Source organism: Scyliorhinus torazame, chromosome 7 (genome assembly GCF_047496885.1).
Source record: "Scyliorhinus torazame isolate Kashiwa2021f chromosome 7, sScyTor2.1, whole genome shotgun sequence".
NCBI lineage: Eukaryota > Metazoa > Chordata > Chondrichthyes > Carcharhiniformes > Scyliorhinidae > Scyliorhinus > Scyliorhinus torazame.
Genome location: NC_092713.1, coordinates 181,133,638 through 181,161,017, shown reverse-complemented (window position 1 = coordinate 181,161,017; position 27,380 = coordinate 181,133,638). Strand labels below are relative to the sequence as shown.

Below are 27,380 nucleotides of genomic sequence, written 5' to 3'. Positions count from 1 at the left end.
TTGTGAGGCATGACCTACCCTTCACAAAGCCATGCTGACTATCCCTGATCATATTATTCCTATCTAGATGATTATAAATCTTGTCTCTTATAATCCCCTCCAAGACTTTACCCACTACAGACATGAGGCTCACCGGTCTATAGTTGCTGGGGTTGTCTCTGCTCCCCTTTTTGAACAAAGGGACCACATTTGCTATCCTCCAGTCCTCTGGCACTATTCCTGTAGCCAATGATGACATAAAAATCAAAGCCAAAGGTCCAGCAATCTCTTACCTGGCCTCCCAGAGAATCCTAGGATAAATCCCATCAGGACCCGGGGACTTATCTATTTTCAGCCTGTCCAGAATTGCCAACACCTCTTCCCTCCGTACCTCAATGCCATCTATTCTATTAGCATTCTCCTCCACCACATTATCTTTTTCCTGAGTGAATACTGACGAAAAATATTCATTTAGCATCTCGCCTATCTCTTCAGACTCCACACACAACTTCCCATCCCTGTCCTTGACTGGTCCTACTCTTTCCCTAGTCATTCGCTTATTCCTGACATACCTTTTGGGTTTCCCTTGATCCTACCTGCCAAATACTTCTCATGTCCCCTCCTTGCTCGTCTTAGCTCTCTCTTCAGATCCTTCCTCGCTACCTTGTAACTATCCATCGCCCCAACTGAAACTTCACACCTCATCTTCACATAGGCCTCCTTCTTCCTCTTAACAAGAGATTCCACTTCTTTGGTAAACCACGGTTCCCTCGCTCGACGCCTTCCTCCCTGCCTGACCGGTACATACTTATGAAGAACACGCAGTTGCTGATCCTTGAACAAGCTCCACTTATCCAGTCTGCCCAACACTTGCAGCCTACTTCTTGAGAGACCTTCATTGGTCTCTCAAAGCTTCTTTTTATGACATACATAGCAAACAGTTGCTCTTCTAAGAAGGTGTGTGTGTGCAGTAGAGCTGGAAAGAGAGCAGCATCTCAATATTCTATTTCTCAAACCTCTCCATGCTCTTTTCTACCAAATATTTATCCCATTGCCCTCTGGAATGTGATGACGTTATCACCTCCACAACCCTTTCAAGGTACATTGTTCCTTTCCTCTTTTCACCTTCAACCATCACCCCCACCCCCCTCCCACCCACCTAATTATAGAGCTTGTGATGATGTCAAATGTCAGACCATTTATAGTTTCGTATCTTAAATTTCTCAATAAAGATCTGCCTAACCTTTCTTTGCCGTAAAAACTGAAGGTTTTCCTCCTGGCCCAGATTCTTAATCCAAACTATCAGTTTAATTTTCCATCATAGATCCTTCTCCAGTGCCAGGCTGTCCCCAATATAGAATGATTATTATGAGTGTAAGCAGATGGTACAAGAGCAATGCTTTTCACAAGTTCATTCGCACAAACTATCTCTCCTGACTTACACCTGACAATTGTATTCCTCACTGCTGCCACACTTGCTAAATGGCCCTGTTTCCTCCCCTTTATGTTGTATAGATTATTACAAATAGATCTACTTTCACAATTGCTTTCCTGTCTCAGCAGTTTGCATCTATTCACATGGAACATTGTCAAATACCTGTCAGCTAAACTTCCTAATTCTTCTCTGTATCTCAGAAGTTGGTTCACTTATGTTTTTGGTAAATAACACCACTCCCCTCTTCCACTTTGGTAATTTGGCTGTGACCTCTTCCGGCAATAACTTGCATTTAAGCAAAATCAGATGCAGAGCTAAAATAAGAGATATTACAGGCGGTCAAACGTGTGGGCTGGGAATTTCCCTCCAAGTCCTGTGGTGGAGCAGGAAATCACGCTGAAGCGAGCAATTCTGGGCTCATTAATTTTGCAGCTGGAGGTTTCCCAATCTTGTTAGCCATAAAGCAGGCAGGAGGTTCGGCACCCTGCTGTTATATCCAGATACCATGGGCGGAATTCTCTGATAATGGGGCTATATCCCACGCCGACGAGCAAACGGGCGCGAATCACTCTGGACATTTTTCGAGAAAGTCCAGAGTGATTCTCCGTTTTGAAAGGGGCTAGCATGGCCCCGGAGTAGTCAACGCAGCTCCGGCTGCCGATACGGGGCCCTGCACTTCTGGCCGCGGGTCCTTGGATGCGCACGGCAGCCCCGCACAGCGGGCCGACCCCCACAATATAGGCTCCCCCCTCCAGATCACACGCGCCCGCCAATTGGAGGCCCTCGATTGCGAGCCTGGCCGTCCTGGAGGCCCCCCCGGTGACGGAACCCCCTGCCCCCCACCAGGGCGGACTGTGTCCGCAGCCGCCACTCCGCGTGCCTGCCGGGTGGAACCATGAGTGAACCATGCCGGCAGGAACTCAGGCAGTTGTCGGCAGAGAATCGCCACGGGGGCCTCTTTCAAGGACCGGCGCCGCGTCGACCGCGCACGCGTGACTGCCGGCTATTTTCCGGTCCGCGGAGAATCGCGGGAAGACGTTGGACCCGATTGCGGGTCTGACGCGCCATTCTCCGCCCCCGCGCCGAGTGTGATTTTGATGCGGAGGCTCGGAGAATCCCGTCCCATATTCCTAAAAGGAACCCAGACAGCTGCGGCTTCATCTCACTCTATACTTGGCTCCGGGAAATGACTTGGAGACCCCAAGCAGCACCGGCACCCAGATTCAGTGATGCATCCCTGGAAGCACTGCTGAATGCAGTGGAGGGATGTCCTCTTCCCCAGGGATGGGTGGAGGAGGCCCAACCGACTCACCAACCCTGCATGGGAGGCAGTCACTAGGGTGGTGAGTGTGAACAATATAGAACATAGAACATAGAAAATACAGCACAGAACAGGCCCTTCGGCCCACGATGTTGCGCCGAACCTTTGTCCTAGATTAATCATAGATTATCATTGAATTTACAGTGCAGAAGGAGGCCATTCGGCCCTTTGAGTCTGCACCGGCTCTTGGAAAGAGCACCCTACCCAAACTCAACACCTCCACCCAACACCAAGGGCAATTTTGGACATTAAGGGCAATTTATCATTGGCCAATTCACCTAACCAGCACATCTTTGGATTGTGGGAGGAAACCGGAGCACCCGGAGGAAACCCACGCAGACACGGGGAGGACGTGCAGACTCCGCACAGACAGTGACCCAAGCCGGAATCGAACCTGGGACCCTGGAGCTGTGAAGCAATTGTGCTATCCACAATGCTACCGTGCTGCCCTTAAGAACAAATAAATCTACACTATATAATTTTACTGTAATCTATGTACCTATCCAATAGCTGCTTGAAGGTCCCTAATGTTTCCGACTCAACTACTTCCACAGGCAGTGCATTCCATGCCCCCACTACTCTCTGGGTAAAGAACCTACCTCTGATATCCCTCCTATATCTTCCACCTTTCACCTTAAATTTATGTCCCCTTGTAATGGTTTGTTCCACCCGGGGAAAAAGTCTCTGACTGTCTACTCTATCTATTCCCCTGATCATCTTATAAACCTCTATCAAGTCGCCCCTCATCCTTCTCCGTTCTAATGAGAAAAGGCCTAGCACCCTCAACCTTTCCTCGTAAGACCTACTCTCCATTCCAGGCAACATCCTGGTAAATCTTCTTTGCACCTTTTCCAAAGCTTCCACATCCTTCCTAAAATGAGGCGACCAGAACTGTACACAGTACTCCAAATGTGGCCTTACCAAAGATTTTGTACAGCTGCATCATCACCTCACGGCTCTTAAATTCAATCCCTCTGTTAATGAACGCGAGCACACCATAGGCCTTCTTCACAGCTCTATCCACTTGAGTGGCAACTTTCAAAGATGTATGAACATAGACCCCAAGATCTATCTGCTCCTCCACATTGCCAAGAACTCTACCGTTAACCCTGTATTCCGCATTCATATTTGTCCTTCCAAAATGGACAACCTCACACTTTTCAGGGTTAAACTCCATCTGCCACTTCTCAGCGCAGCTCTGCATCCTATCTATGTCTCTTTGCAGCCGACAACAGCCCTCCTTACTATCCACAACTCCACCAATCTTCGTATCGTCTGCAAATTTACTGACCCACCCTTCAACTCCCTCATCCAAGTCATTAATGAAAATCACAAACAGCAGAGGACCCAGAACTGATCCCTGCGGTACGCCACTGGTAACTGGGATCCAGGCTGAATATTTGCCATCCACCACCACTCTCTGACTTCTATCGGTTAGCCAGTTCGTTATCCAACTGGCCAAATTTCCCACTACCCCATGCCTCCTTACTTTCTGCATAAGCCTACCATGGGGAACCTTATCAAATGCCTTACTAAAATCCATGTACACTACATCCACTGCTTTACCTTCATCCACATGCTTGGTCACCTCCTCAAAGAATTCAATAAGACTTGTAAGGCAAGACCTGCCCCTCACAAATCCGTGCTGACTATCCCTAATCAAGCAGTGTCTTTCCAGATGCTCAGAAATCCTATCCTTCAGTACCCTTTCCATTACTTTGCCTACCACCGAAGTAAGACTAACTGGCCTGTAATTCCCAAGGTTATCCCTAGTCCCTTTTTTGAACAGGGGCACGACATTCGCCACTCTCCAATCCCCTGGTACCACCCCTGTTGACAGTGAGGACGAAAAGATCATTGCCAACGGCTCTGCAATTTCATTTCTTGCTTCCCATAGAATCCTTGGATATATCCCGTCAGCCCCGGGGGACTTGTCTATCCTCAAGTTTTTCAAAATGCCCAACACATCTTCCTTCCTAACAAGTAGAACGTAGAACATTACAGCGCAGTACAGGCCCTTCGGCCCTCGATGTTGCGCCGATCTGTGAAATCACTCTAAAGCCCATCTACACTATCCCCTTATCGTCCATATGTCTATCCGATGACCATTTGAATGCCCTTAGTGTTGGCGAGTCCACTACAGTTGCAGGCAGGGCTACCTCTGACATCTGTCTTATATCTATCTGCCCTCAATTTAAAGCTATGTTCCCTCATGCTAGACTATTTCCTCGAGCTTACCAATCTGCTTCACACTGTCCTCTCCAACAATATCGCCCCTCTCATTTGTAAATACAGAAGAAAAGTACTCGTTCAAGACCTCTCCTATCTCTTCAGACTCAATACACAATCTCCCGCTACTGTCCTTGATCGGACCTACCCTCGCTCTAGTCATTCTCATATTTCTCACATATGTGTAAAAGGCCTTGGGGTTTTCCTTGATCCTACCCGCCAAAGATTGTTCATGCCCTCTCTTAGCTCTCCTAATCCCTTTCTTCAGTTCCCTCCTGGCTATCCTGTGTCCCTCCAATGCCCTGTCTGAACCTTGTTTCCTCAGCCTTACATAAGTCTCCTTTTTCCTCTTAACAAGACATTCAACCTCTCTTGTCAACCATGGTTCCCTCACTCGACCATCTCTTCCCTGCCTGACAGGGACATACATATCAAGGACACGTAGTACCTGTTCCTTGAACAAGTTCCACATTTCACTTGTGTCCTTCCCTGACAGCCTATGTTCCCAACTTATGCACTTCAATTCTTGTCTGACAACATCGTATTTACCCTTCCCCCAATTGTAAACCTTGCCCTGTTGCACGTACCTATCCCTCTCCATTACTAAAGTGAAAGTCACAGAATTGTGGTCACTATCTCTAAAATGCTCCCCCACTAACAAATCTATCACTTGCCCTGGTTCATTACCAAGTACTAAATCCAATATTGCCCCTCCTCTGGTCGGACAATCTACATACTGTGTTAGAAAAGCTTCCTGGACACACTGCACAAACACACCCCATCCAAACTATTTGATCTAAAGAGTTTCCACTCAATATTTGGGAAGTTAAAGTCGCCCATGACTACTACCCTATGACTTCTGCACCTTTCCAAAATCTGTTTCCCAATCTGTTCCTCCACATCTCTGCTACTATTGGGGGGCCTATAGAAAACTCCTAACAAGGTGACTGCTCCTTTCCTATTTCTGACTTCAACCCATACTACCTCATTAGGGTGATACTCCTCGAACTGCCTTTCTGCAGCTGTTATACTATCTCTAATTAATAATGCCACCCCCCCACCTCTTTTACCACCCTCCCTAATCTTATTGAAACATCTATAACCAGGGACCTCCAACAACCATTTCTGCCCCTCTTCTATCCAAGTTTCCGTGATGGCCACCACATCGTAGTCCCAAGTACCGATCCATGCCTTAAGTTCACCCACCTTATTCCTGATGCTTCTTGCGTTGAAGTATACACACTTCAACCCATCTCCGTGCCTGCAAGTACTCTCCTTTGTCAGTGTTCCCTTCCTCACTGCCTCATTACACGCTTTGGCGTCCTGAATATCGGCTACCTTAGTTGCTGGACTACAAATCCGGTTCCCATTCCCCTGCCAAATTAGTTTAAACCCTCCCGAAGAGTACTAGAAAACCTCCCTCCCAGGATATTGGTGCCCCTCTGGTTCAGATGCAACCCGTCCTGCTTGTACAGGTCCCACCTTCCCCAGAATGCGCTCCAATTATCCTGAAGCCCTCCCTCCTACACCATTCCTGCAGCCACGTGTTCAACTGTACTCTCTCCCTATTCCTAGCCTCGCTATCACGTGGCACCGGCAACAAACCAGAGATGACAACTCTGTCTGTCCTGGCTTTTAACTTCCAGCCTAACTCCCTAAATTTGTTTATTACCTCCACACCCCTTTTCCTACCTATGTCGTTGGTACCAATGTGCACCACGGCTTCTGGCTGCTCACCCTCCCCGTTAAGGATCCTGAAGACACGATCCGAGACATCCCTGGCCCTGGCACCCGGGAGGCAACATACCTTCCGGGAGTCTCGCTCGCGACCACAGAATCTCCTATCTATTCCCCTAACCATTGAATCTCCTACAACTATTGCTTTTCTATTCTCCCCCCTTCACTTCTGAGCCCCAGAGCCAGACTCAGTGCCAGAGACCTGGCCGCTAGGGCCTTCCCCGGTAGGTCATCCCCCCCAACAGCATCCAAAACGGTATACTTGTTTTGAAGGGGAACGGCCACGAGGGATCCCTGCACTGTCTGCCTGTTTGTTTTTTTCCCCCTGACTGTAACCCAGCTATTCTTGTCCTGTACCTTGGGTGTGGTTACCTCCCTGTAACTCTTCTCAATCACCCCCTCTCCCTCCCGGATGATCCGAAGTTCATCCATCTTCAGCTCCAGTTCCCTAACACGGTCTTTGAGGAGCTGAAGTTGGGTGCACTTCCCGCAGGTATAGTCAGCGGGAACATCAGTGGTATCCCTCACCACCCACATCCTACAGGAGGAGCATGCAACTGGCCTAGCCTCCATCCCCTCTTACCTTACAGAATATAGCTGCCCTGTGGACTAACTAGATCTCCGCCCTCCGACTCTGCTCCCACTCACCTACACTTTCTGTAAACTCCTGGCTCTCTTCACATTCTTTGCGGAAATGTCGGAAACAAAATGAAAGGAGCACCTTACTCCCTCCTCACCTAACTCCCTCGGTCACCAAACTCTTACTATAGCACTCAAAAAATATGTGCCAGAAGACAGGAAAAGGGTGAACAACCTCATTCGCACTGCCTTAGTCCTACATTCCTTCATAACTGTGGCGAATAAAAAACTATCGACCACTGTTTTAATATTAACAATTGGTCGAGCTTCAATTGCCGTTTGCAGAAACGAGTTGCAAGATTGTCTCACTCTTTGCTTTCACCCCTGAATGGGCAACATTAATTTTTTAGGCAATGCCCCTTAGTTTTAAACTCCCCCAACTAATGGAAGTTACTTCTTTCAACCTATTCTATCTGTTCCCCGTAATATTTGGAAAATTTTGAGTAAATTGCCATTCTCAATTCCAGGGAATACAATAATCTCTCACTGCAGTTTAATTCTTGGAGTCCATGTACCATTCTGATAAATCTTCACTGTGCACTCCCTCCATGGTCAATATTTCCTTCCTAAGATGTGGTGCACAGAACTGCTCATAGTACTCCTAGTGTGATCTAACTATGTCTTTGTACAGGCGAAGCATGACTTTTACTCCTTTGAATTCTGTTCCTCGACATATTAAGGCCAGCATTCCAATAGCCTTTTTGATCATTTTCTGTACCTGCTCATACCATGTTAATAATCTGTGTACATGGACACCCAAGTCTCTTTGGACTTCCCCTGTTTCTAGTTTTGCACCATTTAGAAAGTAACTGAAGTGGGAAACTAGAGAATGACCACGGATATCGTTTATATGACTTTCCAGATTACATTTAATACACTTCCATATAAGAGTCTGAGCTGATGTTAAAGTTTATGGAATTCAAGACCTGGTTAGATCGGTTGGGCAATTGAAGCTGGGAGTAGGGATAATGGGTATGTACTTGGGTTCAAATGAAGTAACTAGTGATGTCACATATGGATCTGTGCTGCAGGGAGTGCATAGTGAAAATATATCAGAATGGTACATTCACTCCAAGGGTTAAACTGCAAGGCGATATGATTTTATTCCCTGGAATTTGGCAAGTTAAGTGGAAGCTAGTCACTTACTAATAAGTTAAATAACACAATAGAGGGCCAGATAGTCAAGTTTTCCAACGACACAAAGATTGATGATATAGTAAGAAGTGTGGTTGGGATATTGATAGATAATGTGAAACTGCACCAGATCGATTTCAACTTAGGTGACCTTTTGGAACAAAATAGGACAGATCGCAGTGTTATTTAAATGTTGAGCAACTAGAAACATTGGATGCCCAAAGCGGTCTGAGTACCTTTTGTATACGGATTATGTCATAACCTGGGGTAAGCAGACCATGGGACACTAATGAAACCTTAAGCGTGTCATAGGATACTTATGAGACTGGGGAATTAATACTCCCAAAGGGGAATACACGCTCCCCCATTGAGGAGGACACACATCCTGTATAAAACCAGAGGGCCATGAACTGTGAGGGCTCATTGTAGTAAGAGTAACTGCTCTGTATAGAACCTTAGTTAGGCCACACTTGGAGTATAGTGTTCAATTCTGGTCGCCACACTACCAGAAGGATGTGGAGGCTTTAGAGAGGGTGCAGAAGAGATTTACCAGAATGTTGCCTGGTATGGAGGGCATAAGCTATGAGGAGCGATTGAATAAACTCGGTTTGTTCTCACTGGAATGAAGGAGGTTGAGGGGCGACCTGATAGAGGTATACAAAATTATGAGGGGCATAGACAGAGTGGATAGTCAGAGGCTTTTCCCCAGGGTCGAGGGGTCAATTACTAGGGGGCATAGGTTTAAGGTGAGAGGGGCAAGGTTTAGAGTAGATGTACGAGGCAAGTTTTTTACGCAGAGGGTAGTGGGTGCCTGGAACTCACTACCGGAGGAGGTAGTGGAAGCAGGGACGATAGGGACATTTAAGGGGCATCTTGACAAATATATGAATAGGATGGGAATAGAAGGATACGGACCCAGGAAGTGTAGAAGATTGTAGTTTCGTCGGGCCGTATGGTCGGCACGGGCTTGGAGGGCCGAAGGGCCTGTTCCTGTGCTGTACATTTCTTTGTTCTTTGTTCTTTGTTCTGTACTCTTGTTCTGTTGCATTAAACGTTTTTCCTTTGACTCAACCTGTTCGGCTCCGTATGGACTTCTTTCCGGGCTTTATAATAAATTGTTAAAATGTTTTAATACGGTAAAAACAAATCAAAAAGATGTATGGAATGTTATTCTTTGTAACTAAAATACAAAGAGCAGGAAATTTTCCATTAACTATACAAACCCCTATTTAGACATTCCAACTGTTCGCTGGCAGCGCATTCTCTGGTCCCGCCGGCAGCGAGGCTTTCTTGGCAGCCTGGGTAGCTTCAATGGGAATTCGCATTGACAGCGGCGAGGGCAGAGAGTTCCGCTGCCAGCGAATGGCGTGCCAGCGAATGGCGTACCACCTCCTGCTGCTGAGAAACATGCACCTGGGAGACTGGAGAATCCCACCCCACATCTGAAGTATTGTCTACAGTTCTGGATGCCACATATTAAGAAAGGATTTGTAGCTTTGGAAGGGGTGCAGGGACCCCAAGGGTTAGTTTATGATGAGAAATGACATAAACTTGGCTTGAATTCTCTGGAATGTAGATAACTAGGAAGGATAACTTGATCGAGATCGTTAGGATTTTGAAAGGAATTGAGTGGGTCGATAGAGACAATTTTTCTGCTGGTGAAGAAATCTAAGAAAAGGAGATATAACCTTAAAAGCAAAGCCAATCCATTTAAGGAGAGAATTTAGGAAACACTCCTTATACAAAGGTTGGTAGAAAGGTGAAATTCTCCCCAAAGGAATCTGTGGATGCTAGCTCAATTAATAACTTTAAATCAAATGTCAATTTTTGCTAGCCAAATTTATAGATTAATATGCAGCCAAGGTGCCTAAATGGGACTCAGATGCCAATCGGCCCTGAGCTCAGTGAGTGATGGAATAGGTTCAAAGTGCTGAATGGCCTACTCATGCTCCTATGTAGCAGGCTGCCCACATCTTTCCTCTCCCCCTGTCCTTATTGGGGCCTATGCCAACATATAAAATTAGTTTGGATAGATGGATGAAGAATACAGGAATTATCAATTTTCCTCTGCATGCTGGTCTCTCTACTGGTCTACTTTAATAAGACATGACTCAACTTTAGCATGTTGACATGTAGTTCTAACTAGTAATTAGGAAGACAAATGGAATGTTGGCCTTTATTGCAAGGGGGAATGGAGTATAAAAGTAGGCAAGTCTTGCTGAACTGTACAAGACATTGGTGAGACCACAACTGGGGAAGGTAGTGCAATGTTCCTCCTGCAGAATGTTTGAGGTGAGGGACGCCGACAGTGTCCCTGCTGATTTCATCTGTGGGAAGTGCACGCATCTCCAGCTCCTCAGAAATCGCGTTAGGGAATTGGAGCTGGAGCTGGATGAACTGCGGATCATTCGGGAGGCAGAGATGGTCATAGATAGAGGCTTCAGGGAAGTAGTTACTCCGAAGAATAAAGATAGATGGGTGACGGTGAGAGGGGCTGGAAGGAAGCAGTCAGTACAGGGATCCCCTGTGGTCGTTCCTCTTAGTAACAAGTATACCGCTTTGGATACTGTTGGGAAGGGGGGACTTACCAGGGGTAAGCCATGGGGTGCAAGTCTCTGGCATAGAGTCTGTCCCTGTTGCTCAGAAGGGAAGAGGGGAGAGGAGTAGAGCATTAGTCATTGGAGACTCCATAATTAGGGGGATAGATAGGAGATTCTGTGGGACCGATAGATACTCGCGGTTGGTGTGTTGCCTCCCAGGTGCCAGGGTGCGTGATGTCTCGGATCGTGTTTTCGGGATCCTTAAGGGGGAGGGGGAGCAGCCCCAAGTCGTGGTCCACATAGATACCAACGACATAGGTAGGAAAAGGGATAGGGATGTAAGGCAGGAATTCAGGGAGCTAGCGTGGAAACTTAGATCTAGGACAAAGAGAGTTATTATCTCTGGGTTGTTACCCGTGCCACGTGATAGCGAGACGAGGAATAGGGAAAGAGAGGAGTTGAACGCGTGGCTACAGGGATGGTGCAGGAGGGAGGGTTTCAGATTTCTGGATAATTGGGGCCGGTGGGACCTCTACAAACGGGATGGCCTACACCTGGACCAGAGGGGTACCAATATCCTGGGGGGGGGGGGAGATTTGCTAATGCTCTTCGGGAGGGTTTAAACTAGTTCAGCAGGGGCTTGGGAACCTGAATTGTAGCTCCAGTATACAGGAAGTTGAGAGTAGTGAGGTTATGAATAAGGTTTTAAAGTTGCAGGAGTGTACCGGCAGGCAGGAATGTGGTTTAAAGTGTGTCTTCTTCAATTCCAGGAACATCCGGAATAAGGTGGGTGAACTTGCGGCATGGGTTGGTACCTGGGACATCGATGTTGTGGCCATTTCAGAGACATGGATAGAGCAGGGACAGGAATGGTTGTTGCAGTTGCCGGGGTTTAGATATTTCAGTAAGCTCAGGGAAGGTGGTAAAAGAGGGGGAGGGGTGGCATTGTTAGTCAAGGACAGTATTACGGTGGCAGAAAGGACGTTTGATGAGGACTCGTCGATTGAGGTAGTATGGGCTGAGGTTAGATAGAGTTCAAGTGGATAGAGCTGTGAAGAAGGCCTATGGTGTGCTCGCGTTCATTAACAGAGGGATTGAATTTAAGAGCCGTGAGGTGATGATGCAGCTGTACAAAACTTTGGTAAGGCCACATTTGGAGTACTGTGTACAGTTCTGGTCGCCTCATTTTAGGAAGGATGTGGAAGCTCTGGAAAAGGTGCAAAGAAGATTTACCAGGATGTTGCCTGGAATGGAGAGTAGGTCTTACGAGGAAAGGTTGAGGGTGCTAGGCCTTTTCTCATTAGAACGGAGAAGGATGAGGGGCGACTTGATAGAGGTTTATAAGATGATCAGGGGAATAGATCGAGTAGACAGTCAGAGACTTTTTCCCCGGGTGGAACACACCATTACAAGTGGACATAAATTTAAGGTGAAAGGTGGAAGATATAGGAGGGATATCAGAGGTAGGTTCTTTACCCAGAGAGTAGTGGGGGCATGGAATGCACTGCCTGTGGAAGTAGTTGAGTCGGAAACATTAGGGACCTTCAAGCAGCTATTGGATAGGTACATGGATTACGGGAAAATGATATAGTGTAGATTTATTTGTTCTTAAGGGCAGCACGGTAGCATTGTGGATAGCACAATTGCTTCACAGCTCCATGGTCCCAGGTTCGATTGCGGCTTGGGTCATTGTCTGTGCGGAGTCTGCACGTCCTCCCCGTGTCTGCGTGGGTTTCCTCCGGGTGCTCCGGTTTCCTCCCACAGTCCAAAGATGTGCGGGTTAGGTGAATTGGCCAATGATAAATTGCCCTTAATGTCCAAATTGCCCTTGGTGTTGGGTGGAGGTGTTGAGTTTGGGTGGGGTGCTCTTTCCGGGGGCTGGTGCAGACTCGGGGGGCCGAGTGGCCTCCTTCTGCGCTGTGGGTTCGATGATAATCTATGATTAATCTAGGACAAAGGTTCGGCACAACATCGTGGGCCGAAGGGCCTGTTCTGTGCTGTATTTTCTATGTTCTATGTTAGAAACAGGAAAGGAGAGATCACCCTGTTAGGGGTTTTCTATAGGCCTCCGAAAAGTTCCAGAGATGTAGAGGAAAGGATTGCAAAGATGATTCTCGATAGGAGCGAAAGCAACAGGGTAGTATTTATGGGGGACTTTAACTTTCCAAATATTGACTGGAAACGCTATAGTTCGAGTACTATAGATGGGTCCATTTTTGTCCAATGTGTGCAGGAGGGTTTCCTGACACAGTATGTAGATAGGCCAATGAGAGGCGAGGCTGTATTGGATTTGGTACTGGGTAATGAACCAGGACAGGTGTTAGATTTGGAGGTAGGTGAGCACTTTGGTGATAGTGACCACAATTCGATTATGTTTACTTTAGTGATGGAAAGGGACAGGTATATACCGCAGGGCAAGAGTTATATCTGGGGAAAAGCAATTATGATGCGATGAGGCAAGACTTAGGATGCATCAGATGGAGAGGAAAACTGCAGGGGATGGGCACAATGGAAATGTGGAGCTTATTCAAGGAACAGCTACTGCGTGTCCTTGATAAGTATGTACCTGTCAGGCAGGGAGGACGTGGTCAAGCAAGGGAACCGTGGTTTACTAAGGCAGTCGAAACACTTGTCAAGAGGAAGAAGGAGGCTTATGTAAAGATGAGACATGAAGGTTCAGTAAGGGCGCTCGAGAGTTACAAGTTAGCTAGGAAGGACCTAAAGAGAGAGCTACGAAGATCCAGGAGGGGACATGAGAAGTAATTGGCAGGCAGGATCAAGGATAACCCTAAAGCTTTCTATATATATGTCAGGAATAAAAGAATGGCGAAGGTAAGAGTAGGGCCAGTCAAGGATAGTAGTGGGAAGTTGTGCTTGGAGTCCGAGGAGATAGGAGAGGTGCTAAATGAATATTTTTCGTCAGTATTCACACTGGAAAAAGACAATGTTGTCGAGGAGAATACTGAGATTCAGGCTGTTAGACTAGAAGGGCTTGAGGTTCATAAGGAGGAGGTGTTAACAATTCTGGAAAGGGTGAAAATAGATAAGTCACCTGGGCCGGATGGGAATTATCCTAGGATTCTCTGGGAAGCTAGGGAGGAGATTGCTGAGCCTATGGCTTTGATCTTTAAGTCATCTTTGTCAACAGGAATAGTGCCAGAAGACTGGAGGATAGCAAATGTTGTCCCCTTGTTCAAGAAGGGGAGTAGAGACAACCCCGGTAACTATAGACCAGTGAGCCTTACTTCTGTTGTGGGCAAAATCTTGGAAAGGTTTATAAGAGATAGGGTGTATAATCATCTGGAAAGGAATAATTTGATTAGACATAGTCAACACGGTTTCGTGAAGGGTAGGTCATGCCTCACAAACCTTATTGAGTTCTTTGAGAAGGTGACGAAACAAGTGGATGAGGGTAAAGCAGTTGATGTGGTGTATATGGATTTCAGTAAAGCGTTTGATATTGTTCCCCACGGTAGGCTACTGCAGAAAATACGGAAGCATAGGATTCAGGGAGATTTAGCAGTTTGGATCAGAAATTGGCTAGCTGGAAGAAGACAAAGGGTGGTGGTTGATGGGAAGTGTTCAGACTGGAGTCCAGTTACTAGTGGTGTACCACAAGGATCTGTTTTGGGGCCACTGCTGTTTGTCATTTTTATAAATGACCTGAGGAGGGCGTAGAAGGATGGGTGAGTAAATTTGCAGGTGACACTAAAGTCGGCGGAATTGTGGACAGTGCGGAAGGATGTTACAAGTTACAGAGGGACATAGATAAGCTGCAGCGCTGGGCTGAGAGGTGGCAAATGGAGTTTAATGCAGAAAAGTGTGAGGTGATTCATTTTGGAAGGAATAACAGGAAGACAGAGTACTGGGCTAATGGTAAGATTCTTGGCAGTGTGGATGAGCAGAGAGATCTCGGTGTCCATGTACATAGATCCCTGAAAGTTGCCACTCAGGTTGAGAGGGTTGTTAAGAAGGCGTACGGTGTGTTAGCCTTTATTGGTAGAGGGATTGAGTTTCGGAGCCATGAGGTCATGTTGCAGCTGTACAAAACTCTGGTGCGGCCGCATTTGGAGTATTGCGTGCAATTCTGGTCGCCGCATTCTCGGAAGGATGTGGAAGCATTGGAAAAGATGCAGAGGAGATTTACCAGAATGTTGCCTGGTATGGAGGGAAGATCTTATGAGGAAAGGCTGAGGGACTTGAGGCTGTTTTCGTTAGAGAGAAGAAGGTTAAGAGGTGACTTAATTGAGGCATACAAGATGATCAGAGGATTGGATAGGGTGGACAGTGAGAGCCTTTTTCCTCGGATGGTGATGTCTAGCACGAGGGGACATAGCTTTAAATTGAGGGGAGATAGATATAAGACAGATGTCAGAGGTAGGTTCTTTACTCAGAGAGTAGTAAGGGTGTGGAATGCTCTGCCTGCAACAGTAGTGGACTCGCCAACACTAAGGGTATTCAAATGGTCATTGGATAGACATATGGACGATAAGGGAATAGTGTAGATGGGCTTTAGAGTGGTTTCACAGGTCGGCGCAACATCGAGGGCCGAAGGGCCTGTACTGCGCTGTTATGTTCTATGTACAGCTTTTTTCTCCTTACTTAAGGAGGGATATACTTGCATGGAGGCAGTTCAGTGAAGGTTAACTGAGCTGATTCCTGGCATGAAGTCTTATGAGGAAAGGTTGAGCAAGTTGGCTCGAAAGGCTTCGAGTTCAGAGGAAATAGAGGCTCTTAGTGAAGCATATTAATATTGAGAGAGCTTGACATGGCAGGTGCTGGGAGGATGTTTCCCCTCATGGGGAAATCTCAACTAGCAGATGTAGTTTCTGAATAAGGGGTCATCAATTTAAGATGGCGAACAGGAGGAATTTCTTCTCTCAGAGGGTCGTGAATCTTTGTAATTCACTACCCTAGAGCCATTATCTTGATGAATAGTGTAACAGGCTCAAGGAGTTGTAAGACTGGCTCCTGCTCGTATATTTTAGTTCTGACAAAACATAATAACACCTCAGCCAGCAGGCCAACATACTCCAGCAGTCTGCTAACTAAAACCGATTCCATGTTTTAAATCATGAGCTGTGCCATGTTTATGGTTTTTTAAGTTTTTCTAAATGCATGCATTGTGCACAATATTTATCCACCCATTAATTCTTGTTTGCTTTGCTTTTGTCAGGTAGCGGTTTGTGGAGGTGCCAACAAGTACATGCCTGCACTGGCAGTAATGTGTGGGGCCTCAGCATCTCTATTATATATGGCACTTGAACATTTATGCACAGTTGCCAAGATTGATGACTCAACAGATACTATTGCCAGTAAGGTTCTTCACAAACTAATGCAGTATTATTTAGTAAGAGATTCTATTAATTTAGTACTTTTCTTGACCTCAGCATGTCCCAAAATACTTTCCAGCCATGTAAGTACTTTTTGCTATGTCGTCACTAAATTAGGAAAAAGCAACAATCAATGTTTATACAGAAAGATCCCACAAACAGTGTTGTCATAATGATCACATAATCTGTTTGAATAAGGTTATTTGAAGGATAAATTTTGACCAGGACATTGATCAGGTTCTCCTGATTGTCCTGATTCTGCTCAAAAGATTGATGGAAAACCTTTTTGCTCCCTATGTATGGGAAATTTCTGTCCATCTTCTATCCCAGAGCAGTCAATTGTGGGAACCCCAGTTGAAATTTGCTGTGCTGCCTTATAATTCCAATTTCAATTCCCTTTGCGCACCTGATGATGCACTAAGGCTAGTAATTCCCGGAACAGGTTGTTAGTCTGTCGCTAGGGATTCGTAGCTTATGGGGAGCCACTCCACATCAAGTGTGGTTAACAAGGAGTCTCTCCCGCTCTTACCGCCAGTCGTTGGTGTGTTTGGAATGATTTATGGACTGACACTCAACCTGTTGGCCATGTTATGAACACACCTTCCCTGGCCATCAAGTGCTGGGGTAGGACTCAAACCGGATCTTCTGGCTCAGAGGTCTTCACTGCGCCACAAGACCTCTATAAAGCACCTTGTAAATTTCACTTCCAAAAGACAGTTCAATACCTACATTATTATTTGAACACTACCCAATAGGCTAGTGGATAATAACCCTGAACAAAGTGTATAGAGTGAAAGTTCCTTTGTTCAGTTCCCAGTTTCTACATGAAGTGATCTTAGTCAGGACTAAGGAGGCACATGTCAGGCTAGGTTCTCGCTCTTCATGAGTAGCCATTGCAGGAAACAAGTCTCAGCTGCAATGGTCAATATAGTCAGATTGCCTTCCAATATCATGGGCTTGAAATTAACCCTCGTTCTCCCCACCCCCACCCCAACACACACACACACACACATATATCCTAAAATGGGTGGGAGTGAGTCATGGGGTTAAAATGCAATGGTCATGTAATCTTCCCCCAACGCAGTAAATGTATATCATTACCATTTCAATGGCAGCAGAAGTGATGGAATCAGAATGCCCTGCTATAGAGAGATGGAAGGTTCATAAAGATATTTAAGTTGGGGTTCAAATGCAATTCGTTGGCTAGAATACTTGATGGGAAATAATTATTTGGAAAGGTTTGAGGTGTACAGACAGAGAAGCGTATGATGGGTGGCCCCATGGCTCCTTGCAGTTTGACACGATGAGATGAATCAGGATCAACAACTGGAAAGGCATGTTGTGGAGGAAGGGAGGTAGTCAGCTGAGAAGGGAGAAATAGTGGGGATCAGTCTATCTAACAGGGTCTACACAGGTTCAGCTTCCTGTCAGACAAGCTGAGTATCTGCAGACTGAGCATGTCACATCCACTGCAGCTTGGAGGAGATCAGTGACACCTGATAAGCTCTCTAATCATCTACCTGTCATCAATTGGAAGCCCAGAGAAATATAAAAACTCTTTGTTTGCCATTTGGACTCAATAGTGTATCCAGATATAACTTCCACAGGGATGGTCTAATGCTCAGTGAAAGATTGGATGGATTGGATTGCATATGGATGCAAAGTCTTACGACATCTCTTGACAAGTGTTCAAGCAGGATTCCTCCACCCTCTGTGCCATTGTGGAAAGTGCCTTGCTAGTAACACATACCGGTGCTGCTGAGCCTCCAGCATTCTCCTCAATTAATGGCCCCAGATTCGGCATCACTGTCCAGTTGAGGAGTGCTGATGGGGTAGTAGAATCCCTACGGTGCAGAAGAAGGCCATTTGGCACCTCGAGTCTGCACCTATCCTTGGAAAAAACACTTTAACTAGGGCACATACCCTCCTCACTGGAATTGGGTTGCTCTTTGACACATTGCTCACCTTTGTTCTGCCATTAACACATTCTAATCTCAATGTGCCACTATCAGCACCTTCCTCAGCCTTAATTACCACCATTTACATTTCTTTTGTCTTTCTGTCCACAACACCTTTGTCAGTCGCCACCTATTTCTATCCCCCGATCCAACCCCACCGCACCCTGCCCCCCCGCAACAGTATAAATCTGATTTGATTTCCAATTCTCTCCAACTTTGACAAAGAGTCATCCACACGTGAAATGTTTTTTATCCACGGATGTTGTCAGACCTGCTGCGATTGCCCAGTAATTTCTGTTTTTGTTCAGATTCCAGCATCTGCAGTAATTTGCTTTTATCCAGATGACATGCGAAGATGCCTTGACATGTGACCATTAGATTTAATTAGGAACTGCTGCCGGGTCCTTGAATCCAGACGTTTTGAATTCACCTTCCTGGCCATCTGCTCCCAATCCCTTTTGAAGGCCATTCTTAAGAACCTCCCATGATTCTGCATGGACCATGGTGTCTCTCCATCAGCCCACCTCCACCACTAATGGCTCCAGAATCCTAAATAGGATACCAGAAGTAACAGTGAGAGTATGAAGAAAAGCCATTGTAGGTCTTACTTTAAGTATGACTGATTAGATGAAAAGTGGAACCAGATGAATGCAGTCCTATCCAGATGATCACCAGCAAAGAGGAGTTGGAGGAGGATGCTCTGATAAACCATGTCAAAGGCTGAAGACAGGTCAAAAAGGATGAGGAAGGTCCAGATTTTGCTGCATGTGGGCAAGGACTCCTGAGGAGTTAAAAATGGTACTGAGTACTGTGCAATCTTCAGGGAATTACCCCACTTGTGACCCGATGATTGTAGGAAGATCATTGAAGAAGCAAATGAAGATGTTTGGGTTTTGTACATTATCCTAAGGTGTCAGTTCTGAAATGTTGACCTCGGGCTGGGTTGAATGATCTCCATTGTGCTAGTTACAACTGCAACTAGTAGTTATTACTGATTTACCCCTCTGATTCCTGTTGACTTCAAATGCTACCTTACCACCCACCTTACTCTGGAATTCAACTCTTTTCTCCATGTTTGGAACTAAGCTATAATGAGGGTTGCAGCCAAGTAGTCCTGGAAGAATCCAAGCTAGTCATTAGTAAGCAGTTTATTTGTCTGTAAGTATTAAAGATTCCTTCGAGAACTTCCCTGATGCTTGCAGGTGGGCAGATTGTGTGATAATTGACCGGATTGGATTTGGACTGAAAGCTTTTGAAGTTCAGTCTCCAATCCTTAGCCTCTCATCTGGCATTCTACATGCTCTTCTCCTGCAAAGGTGGCTTGACGGACCTTTAAGTCACTGTCAAGCTTGTGTGCATCCAGTCAGGGTGTCAGTCAGATGCATCACAAATGGGACTGACAGAGATTTAAAAGAATGTGTTGACAGTGCCATTTCAGGATGAACATTGAGAATCAGGGAAACTGAATGAGATGGTATCAGATTACATGAAAATAGGGGTTATTGGTACTGGTGACTTAAGTAAAGGGGAGGTGAGGATGAGAGGGGAGTAAGGGTGAGAGTGTGTGCTTGTTTATGGGTGATAAAAGTGATGTGAGGAGTGCTGTGAATGAAATTCACTTGACAAGACAGATGAGAGGTCATGCCCTACAGGATCTCTATCGAACATTGCTGTTTAGGTCATTGGAAAGTTTGCAGTATTGGATCCAGGACCTTGAAGTAACTCTCCTGCCTATCGCTGTTGAGTCACCTCCAACTACACTTTCTTTCCGGTAGCAGCAGGTTTGTTTCTCCTATTGGTGGGAAACAGAATTCTTGTGCAGCGATAGCTCACTGAGTGTGAGCATACCCTTTGCTCTCTTTCCAGCCATCACCGTATCTTCTTGTCTTTTAAATTCACCATGTTGCAAACTGTCAGCCTCCTCTTTCATCTCTGAGCTGTTCATTAAATAAGAAATGGTGTCATGTAGGTTCCGAACACATCTGTTCACATACATTCGAGATGCAAATCAAACCTCCCCGTTGAAATTGGATATTCCCACATATCACACTTTGTTGCACATTTGTGATTTGCTGTTGCTTCTGTTGCTCTTATTAGCCTTAGTTTATTACCTCTGATTATGTCACCTTTGCTCATGAGTCGCCAGGTATCTTTCTGATACCGCCACGTGGTTCAAGCTCGAGTTATGATTAATATGTCAGCATACCGCTTAGTAAGATTGAAATCAACGGTCATTTATTATATACAACAAGTAATGCTTACACAATAATGCTACTCTCTATATAGAAACATTGAACATATAGAACATAGAACAATACAGCGCAGTACAGGCCCTTCGGCCCACGATGTTGCACCGAAACAAAAGCCATCTAACCTACACTATGCCATTATCATCCATATGTTTATCCAATAAACTTTTAAATGCCCTCAATGTTGGCGAGTTCACTACTGTAGCAGGTAGGGCATTCCACGGCCTCACTACTCTTTGCGTAAAGAACCTACCTCTGACCTCTGTCCTATATCTATTACCCCTCAGTTTAAAGTTATGTCCCCTCATGCCAGCCATTTCCATCCGCGGGAGAAGGCTCTCACTGTCCACCCTATCCAACCCCCTGATCATTTTGTATGCCTCTATTAAGTCTCCTCTTAACCTTCTTCTCTCCAACGAAAACAACCTCAAGTCCATCAGCCTTTCCTCATAAGATTTTCCCTCCATACCAGGCAACATCCTGGTAAATCTCCTCTGCACCCGCTCCAGAGCCTCCACGTCCTTGCTATAATGCGGTGACCAGAACTGTACGCAATACTCCAAATGCAGCCGTACCAGAGTTCTGTACAGCTGCAACATGACCTCCCGACTCCGGAACTCAATCCCTCTACCAATAAAGGCCAACACTCCATAGGCCTTCTTCACAACCCTATCAACCTGGGTGGCAACTTTCAGGGATCTATGTACATGGACACCTAGATCCCTCTGCTCATCCACACTTTCAAGAACTTTACCATTAGCCAAATATTCCGCATTCCTGTTATTCCTTCCAAAGTGAATCACCTCACACTTCTCTACATTAAACTCCATTTGCCACCTCTCAGCCCAGCTCTGCAGCTTATCTATATCCCTCTGTAACCTGCTACATCCTTCCACACTATCGACAACACCACCGACTTTAGTATCGTCTGCAAATTTACTCACCCACCCTTCTGCGCCTTCCTCTAGGTCATTGATAAAAATGACAAACAGCAACGGCCCCAGAACAGATCCTTGTGGTACTCCACTTGTGACTGTACTCCATTCTGAACATTTCCCATCAACCACCACCCTCTGTCTTCTTTCAGCTAGCCAATTTCTGATCCACATCTCTAAATCACCCTCAATCCCCAGCCTCCGTATTTTCTGCAATAGCCTACCGTGGGGAACCTTATCAAACGCTTTGCTGAAATCCATATACACCACATCAACTGCTCTACCCTCATCTACCTGTTCAGTCACCTTCTCAAAGAACTCGATAAGGTTTGTGAGGCATGACCTACCCTTCACAAAGCCATGCTGACTATCCCTGATCATATTATTCCTATCTAGATGATTATAAATCTGGTCTCTTATAATCCCCTCCAAGACTTTACCCACTACAGACGTGAGGCTCACCGGTCTATAGTTGCCGGGGTTGTCTCTGCTCCCCTTTTTGAACAAAGGGACCACATTTGCTGTCCTCCAGTCCTCTGGCACTATTCCTGTAGCCAATGATGACATAAAAATCAAAGCCAAAGGTCCATCAATCTCATCCCTGGCCTCCCAGAGAATCCTAGGATAAATCCCATCAGGTCCCGGGGACTTATCTATTTTCAGCCTGTCCAGAATTGCCAACACCTCTTCCCTACGTACCTCAATGCCATCTATTCTATTAGCCTGGGGCTCAGCATTCTCCTCCACAACATTATCTTTTTCCTGAGTGAATACTGACGAAAAATATTCATTTAGTATCTCTCCAGACTCCACACACAATTTCCCATCCCTGTCCTTGACTGGTCCTACTCTTTCCCTAGTCATTCGCTTATTCCTGACATACCTATAGAAAGCTTTTGGGTTTTCCTTGATCCTTCCTGCCAAATACTTCTCATGTCCCCTCCTTGCTCGTCTTAGCTCTCTCTTTTGATCCTTCCTCGCTACCTTGTAACTATCCATCGCCCCAACTGAAACTTCACACCTCATCTTCACATAGGCCTCCTTCTTCCTCTTAACAAGAGATTCCACTTCCTTGGTAAACCATGGTTCCCTCGCTCGACGCCTTCCTCCCTGCCTGACCGGTACATACTTATCAAGAACACGCAGTAGCTGATCCTTGAACAAGCCCCACTTATCCAGTGTGCCCAACACTTGCAGCCTACTTCTCCACCTTATCCCCCCCAAGTCACGTCTAATGGCATCATAATTGCCCTTCCCCCAGCTATAACTCTTGCCCTGCGGTGTATACTTATCCCTTTCCATCATTAACGTAAACGTCACCGAATTGTGGTCACTGTCCCCAAAGTGCTCTCCTACCTCCAAATCCAACACCTGGCCTGGTTCATTACCCAAAACCAAATCCAACGTGGCCTCGCCTCTTGTTGGCCTGTCAACATATTGTTTCAGGAAACCCTCCTGTACACACTGTACAAAAAACGACCCATCTATTGTACTCAAACTATATCTTTTCCAGTCAATATTTGGAAAGTTAAAGTCTCCCATAATAACTACCCTGTTACTTTCGCTCTTATCCAGAATCATCTTCGCCATCCTTTCCTCTACATCCCTAGAACTATTAGGAGGCCTATAAAAAAACTCCCAACAGGGTGACCTCTCCTTTCCTGTTTCTAACTTCAGCCCATACTACCTCGGAAGAAGAGTCCCCATCCAGCATCCTCTCCGCCACCGTAATACTGCTCTTGACTAGCAGCGCCACACCTCCCCCTCTTTTGCCGCCTCCTCTGAGCTTACTAAAACACCTAAACCCCGGAACCTGCAAAATCCATTCCTGTCCCTGCTCTATCCATGTCTCCGAAATGGCCACAACATCGAAGTCCCAGGTACCAACCCATGCTGCCAGTTCCCCTACCTTGTTTCGTATACTCCTGGCATTGAAGTAGACACACTTCAAACCACCTACCTGAACACTGGCCCCCTCCTGCGACGTCAAATCTGTGCTCCTGACCTCTATACTCTCATTCTCCCTTACCCTAAAACTACAATCCAGGTTCCCATGCCCTTGCTGCATTAGTTTAAACCCCCCCCTAAGAGCACTAACAAATCTCCCCCCCCCCCCCCCCCAGGATATTTGTGCCCCTCAGGTTCAGATGTAGACCATCCTGTCTGTAGAGGTCCCATCTTCCCCAGAAAGAGCCCCCGTTATCCAGAAATCTGAATCCCTCCCGCCTGCACCATCCCTGTAGCCACGTGTTTAAATGCTCTCTCTCCCTATTCCTCATCTCACTATCACGTGGCACGGGCAACAACCCAGAGATAACAACTCTGTTTGTTCTAGTTCTGAGCTTCCATCCTAGCTCCCTGAAAGCCTGCCTGACATCCTTATCCCCTTTCCTACCTATGTCGTTAGTGCCAATGTGGACCACGACTTGGGGCTGCTCCCCCTCCCCCCTAAGGACCCGGAAAACACGATCCGAGACATCACGTACCCTTGCACCTGGGAGGCAACATACCAAACGCTGTCACCTATCACTACTGGCCAATACTTAACTTTAGGAAAGGCCCACCAGGTCAGGGAAACGAATGGCTTATCGAATCGGATCTGGCCCGCGGGATTCAAAAGGCTGATACGGGTCGATGGCTAGGAGTCTCTATCGGGTAGCGATCGCTGGAGTCAAACTTACGCTTTCTGGTCGATGTTCTTGCGAAGGTCGCGAGCAGGCGAAGAAGGGAGAGAGAGAGCGCTCTGAACTTGGCCCCTTACTTTATAGTGCCCAGGGGCTTCCCGCCTCTCGGGGCGGCCCTTGACCCTGAGTCCCAAGTGATTGGACTTGTTCCCAATCACTGGGTTCGATACGTCCAATAACGGGGCGATTCCTCGATCGGGGGGTGGTCGTTCACCTGTCTTTGTTTCGGCCACTGCAGGCGCCGAGAGGTCTGGCCCGGCATTCAATTGCTAATATGTTGCAATTGTTCCCGGGGATAGCCGATTAAACTGCAGATGTCTGGTTGATGTGCTGCTGCTAATGGTCTTGAGTATCGAGCTGTGCCGACTTCCCCAGAGCCGAATGTGCTATTCTGTCTGCAGCTGTCCGTTTGTGTCCTGTTGGCTGCTTTTCCCACCAGCCTTTTCGGTGAGCCATTTTAAATCGGGTTTTGGCCAAATTAATAGGGAATCAGCCATTTTAGGTGGCTACACTGCCCTTCTCCGTGTTAATATCAGGGCTGATTTCGAGACACAAATGAAAGTGTTGCTCTTTTTAGCCTTAGTTTTATTAGCTCTGATTATGTCACCTTTGCTCACGAGTCGCCAGGTATCTTTCTGATACCGCCACGTGGTTCAAGCTCGATTATGATTAATAAGTCAGCACACCGCTTAGTAAGATTGAAATCAACGGTCATTTATTATGTACAGCAATAGATACTTACACAATAATCCTACTATCTATATCAAAACCTACCACTACTGACCAATACTTAACTTTTGGGGATGGCCCACCAGGTCAGGGAAACAAATGGTTTATCGAATTGGATCTGGCCTGCGGGAGTCAAAAGGCTGATACGGGTCAGTGGCTAGGAGTCTCTATCGGGTAGCGATCGCTGGAGTCAAACTTACGCTTTCTGGTTGATGTTCTTGCGAAGGTTGCGAGCAGGAGAAGAAGGGAGAGGGAGAGCTCTGATCTTGGCCCCTCAATTTATAGGGTCCAGGGGCTTCCCGCCTCTCGGGGCGGCCCTTGACCCTGAGTCCCAAGTGATTGGACTTGTTCCCAATCACTGGGTTCGATATGCTCCAATAATGGTGCGATTCCTTGATCGGGGGGTGGTCGTTCACCTGTCTTTGTTTCGGCCACTGCAGGCGCCGAGAGGTCTGGCCCGGCATTCAATTGCTAATATGTTGCAATTGTTCCCGGGGATAGCCGATTAAACTGCAGATGTCTGTGTTGATGTGCTGCTAATAGTCGTAGGTATCGATCTGGGCCGACTTCCCCAGAGCCGAATACGCTATTCTGCCTGCAGCTGTTCCTTTGTGCCCTGTTGGCTGCTTTTCCCATCAGCCTTTTCGGTTAGCCATTTTATATCGGGTTTTGGCCAAATTAATAGGGAATCAGCCATTTTAGGTGGCTACTAAAGATGCTGCTTTGAATGAATTATCATTGAGCTCATAGTAACCTTTTGAACACAACTTCGCTGAGGTCTGAATTCTTCAGCAACAGAAATCCTGCACCCTGTCCAGAACTACTTTGACCCCATGAAACCTCCTGGTGTCACACTATTTATCCAGTATGTGTAGCTAAACCCTTCAGCCGGGGATACTGTTGTACATTACCCTTATAAGGTGGCGATCTCGATGCTGATGCCAAGAATGCTGAAGTCTGGTAGGATTTTACAGAGCTGTAAGCATGGCATCGAAAGAAATTTTCCAGCATTTTATTTTTCGTTTCTGATTCCAGCATCTGCAGTAATTTGCTTTTATTATGTAAGCATGGCATCCCTTACCTATAACATTCCAATTGCTCTTTGTGTGCAGGTGGCTCCTGAGCATTACCACAGCTGAATCTTGGCTTGTGTCACCTAGGAAACGAGCAGATGGAACATTATGAATAAGGAATTCCATGCTTAGAGTACTAAAATGTCAGATCAATAAGTTTCCTCAAAATATCCATTCCTTGAAAAATATTATGATTTTTATCATCCCACCTGTAAGTAGGATTGTAAATCCCAGGGATTGCACACTTCTGCGTAACTGGCAATGTGGGCTGAGTTCTCATTTAAAATAATTAATTAGCCATTTGGCTACTTGCATTGACTATTATTGTCGATTCATCAGGATTGGCCAGATTTCATGAAGTAAAATGAGACCATAGCATCACAGAATTGTTATGGTGCAAAAGAAGGTAATTCGGCCCATCATGGGCTGGATTCTCCCCTATCGCACCTTTAGGGGCTAGGCCGGCCCCAGAGTGGTTTCTGCCATGCCGGCCGGCGGGAAAGGGGCTTGGCGCTACGCCAACCGTCGCCGAAGGGCCTCCGGCCGGCGCGAGTTGGCGCATGCGCGGGAGCGCCAGCGTGTGCTGGCGTCATCCCAGTGCATGTGCAGGGGGGATCATCTCCACGTCGGCCATGGCTGAGGACCACAGCGGCCGACGCGGAACAATAGAGTGCCCCCACGGCACAGGCCCGCCCGCGGATCGGTGGGCCCCGATCGCGGGCTAGGCCACCGTGGGGACACCCCCAGGGGCCATATTGCCCCACACCCCCCCGAGGACCCCGGAGGCCGCTCGCGCAGCCAGGTCCCGCCGACAAATACCTGGTGTAACATACGCTGGCGGGACTGGCCGAAAACGGGCGGCCACGCGGCCCATCGTGGGCTGGAGAATCGCCAAGGGGGCCGCTGCCAGCGGCCGTCGACCAGCGCGCCGCGATTCCCACCCCTGCCAAATCCCCGGCCCCGGAGAATTCGGCAGCAGGCAGGGGCGGGATTCACCAAACGAGCCACTATTTTATTGTTATTGCTGCAAATGTAGCACCCTCTTACAGCTGTATGTTTTGGAAATGCGTGTTATCTAGAACAATTCCAATGGATGGAATTGTCTGACTGTCTGATGACATAACTTGTCAGAATTAGAAAATACCCCATAGTTTTCCCCGGTAATAGTGGTTCTGATTTGAATGTGTAGTCATTTGATAAAATGCATCTCATCAACACTCAGGAAACTCAACACCATTCGGGACATGATAGTTGCTTGATCACTGCCTTCTGTCATCAGACACATTTTACATTTGAGATCAGGACCCCAGCATATTGGTATAGTCACATGGCACCCCATTTGTATTGAGGTAATTTGTATTTGTATGCAAGAAATCCAGGTACGACCTCCGCAAAGCCATCCGCG

General features: G+C 46.7%; 1 protein-coding gene across 1 annotated transcript in view; it reads left to right on the top strand.

Annotated features, from left to right (window-relative positions):
• Positions 1–27,380, top strand: part of LOC140427372 (putative ammonium transporter 1) — a gene marked incomplete at its 5' end in the record, with an annotated part of 149,111 nt that overhangs the window by 8,641 nt on the left and 113,090 nt on the right. Inside the window, one exon of the mRNA XM_072512919.1 lies at positions 16,191–16,329. Within this exon, the coding sequence (XP_072369020.1) occupies positions 16,191–16,329 (139 nt within the window). The remainder of the gene's footprint in view (positions 1–16,190; positions 16,330–27,380) is intronic.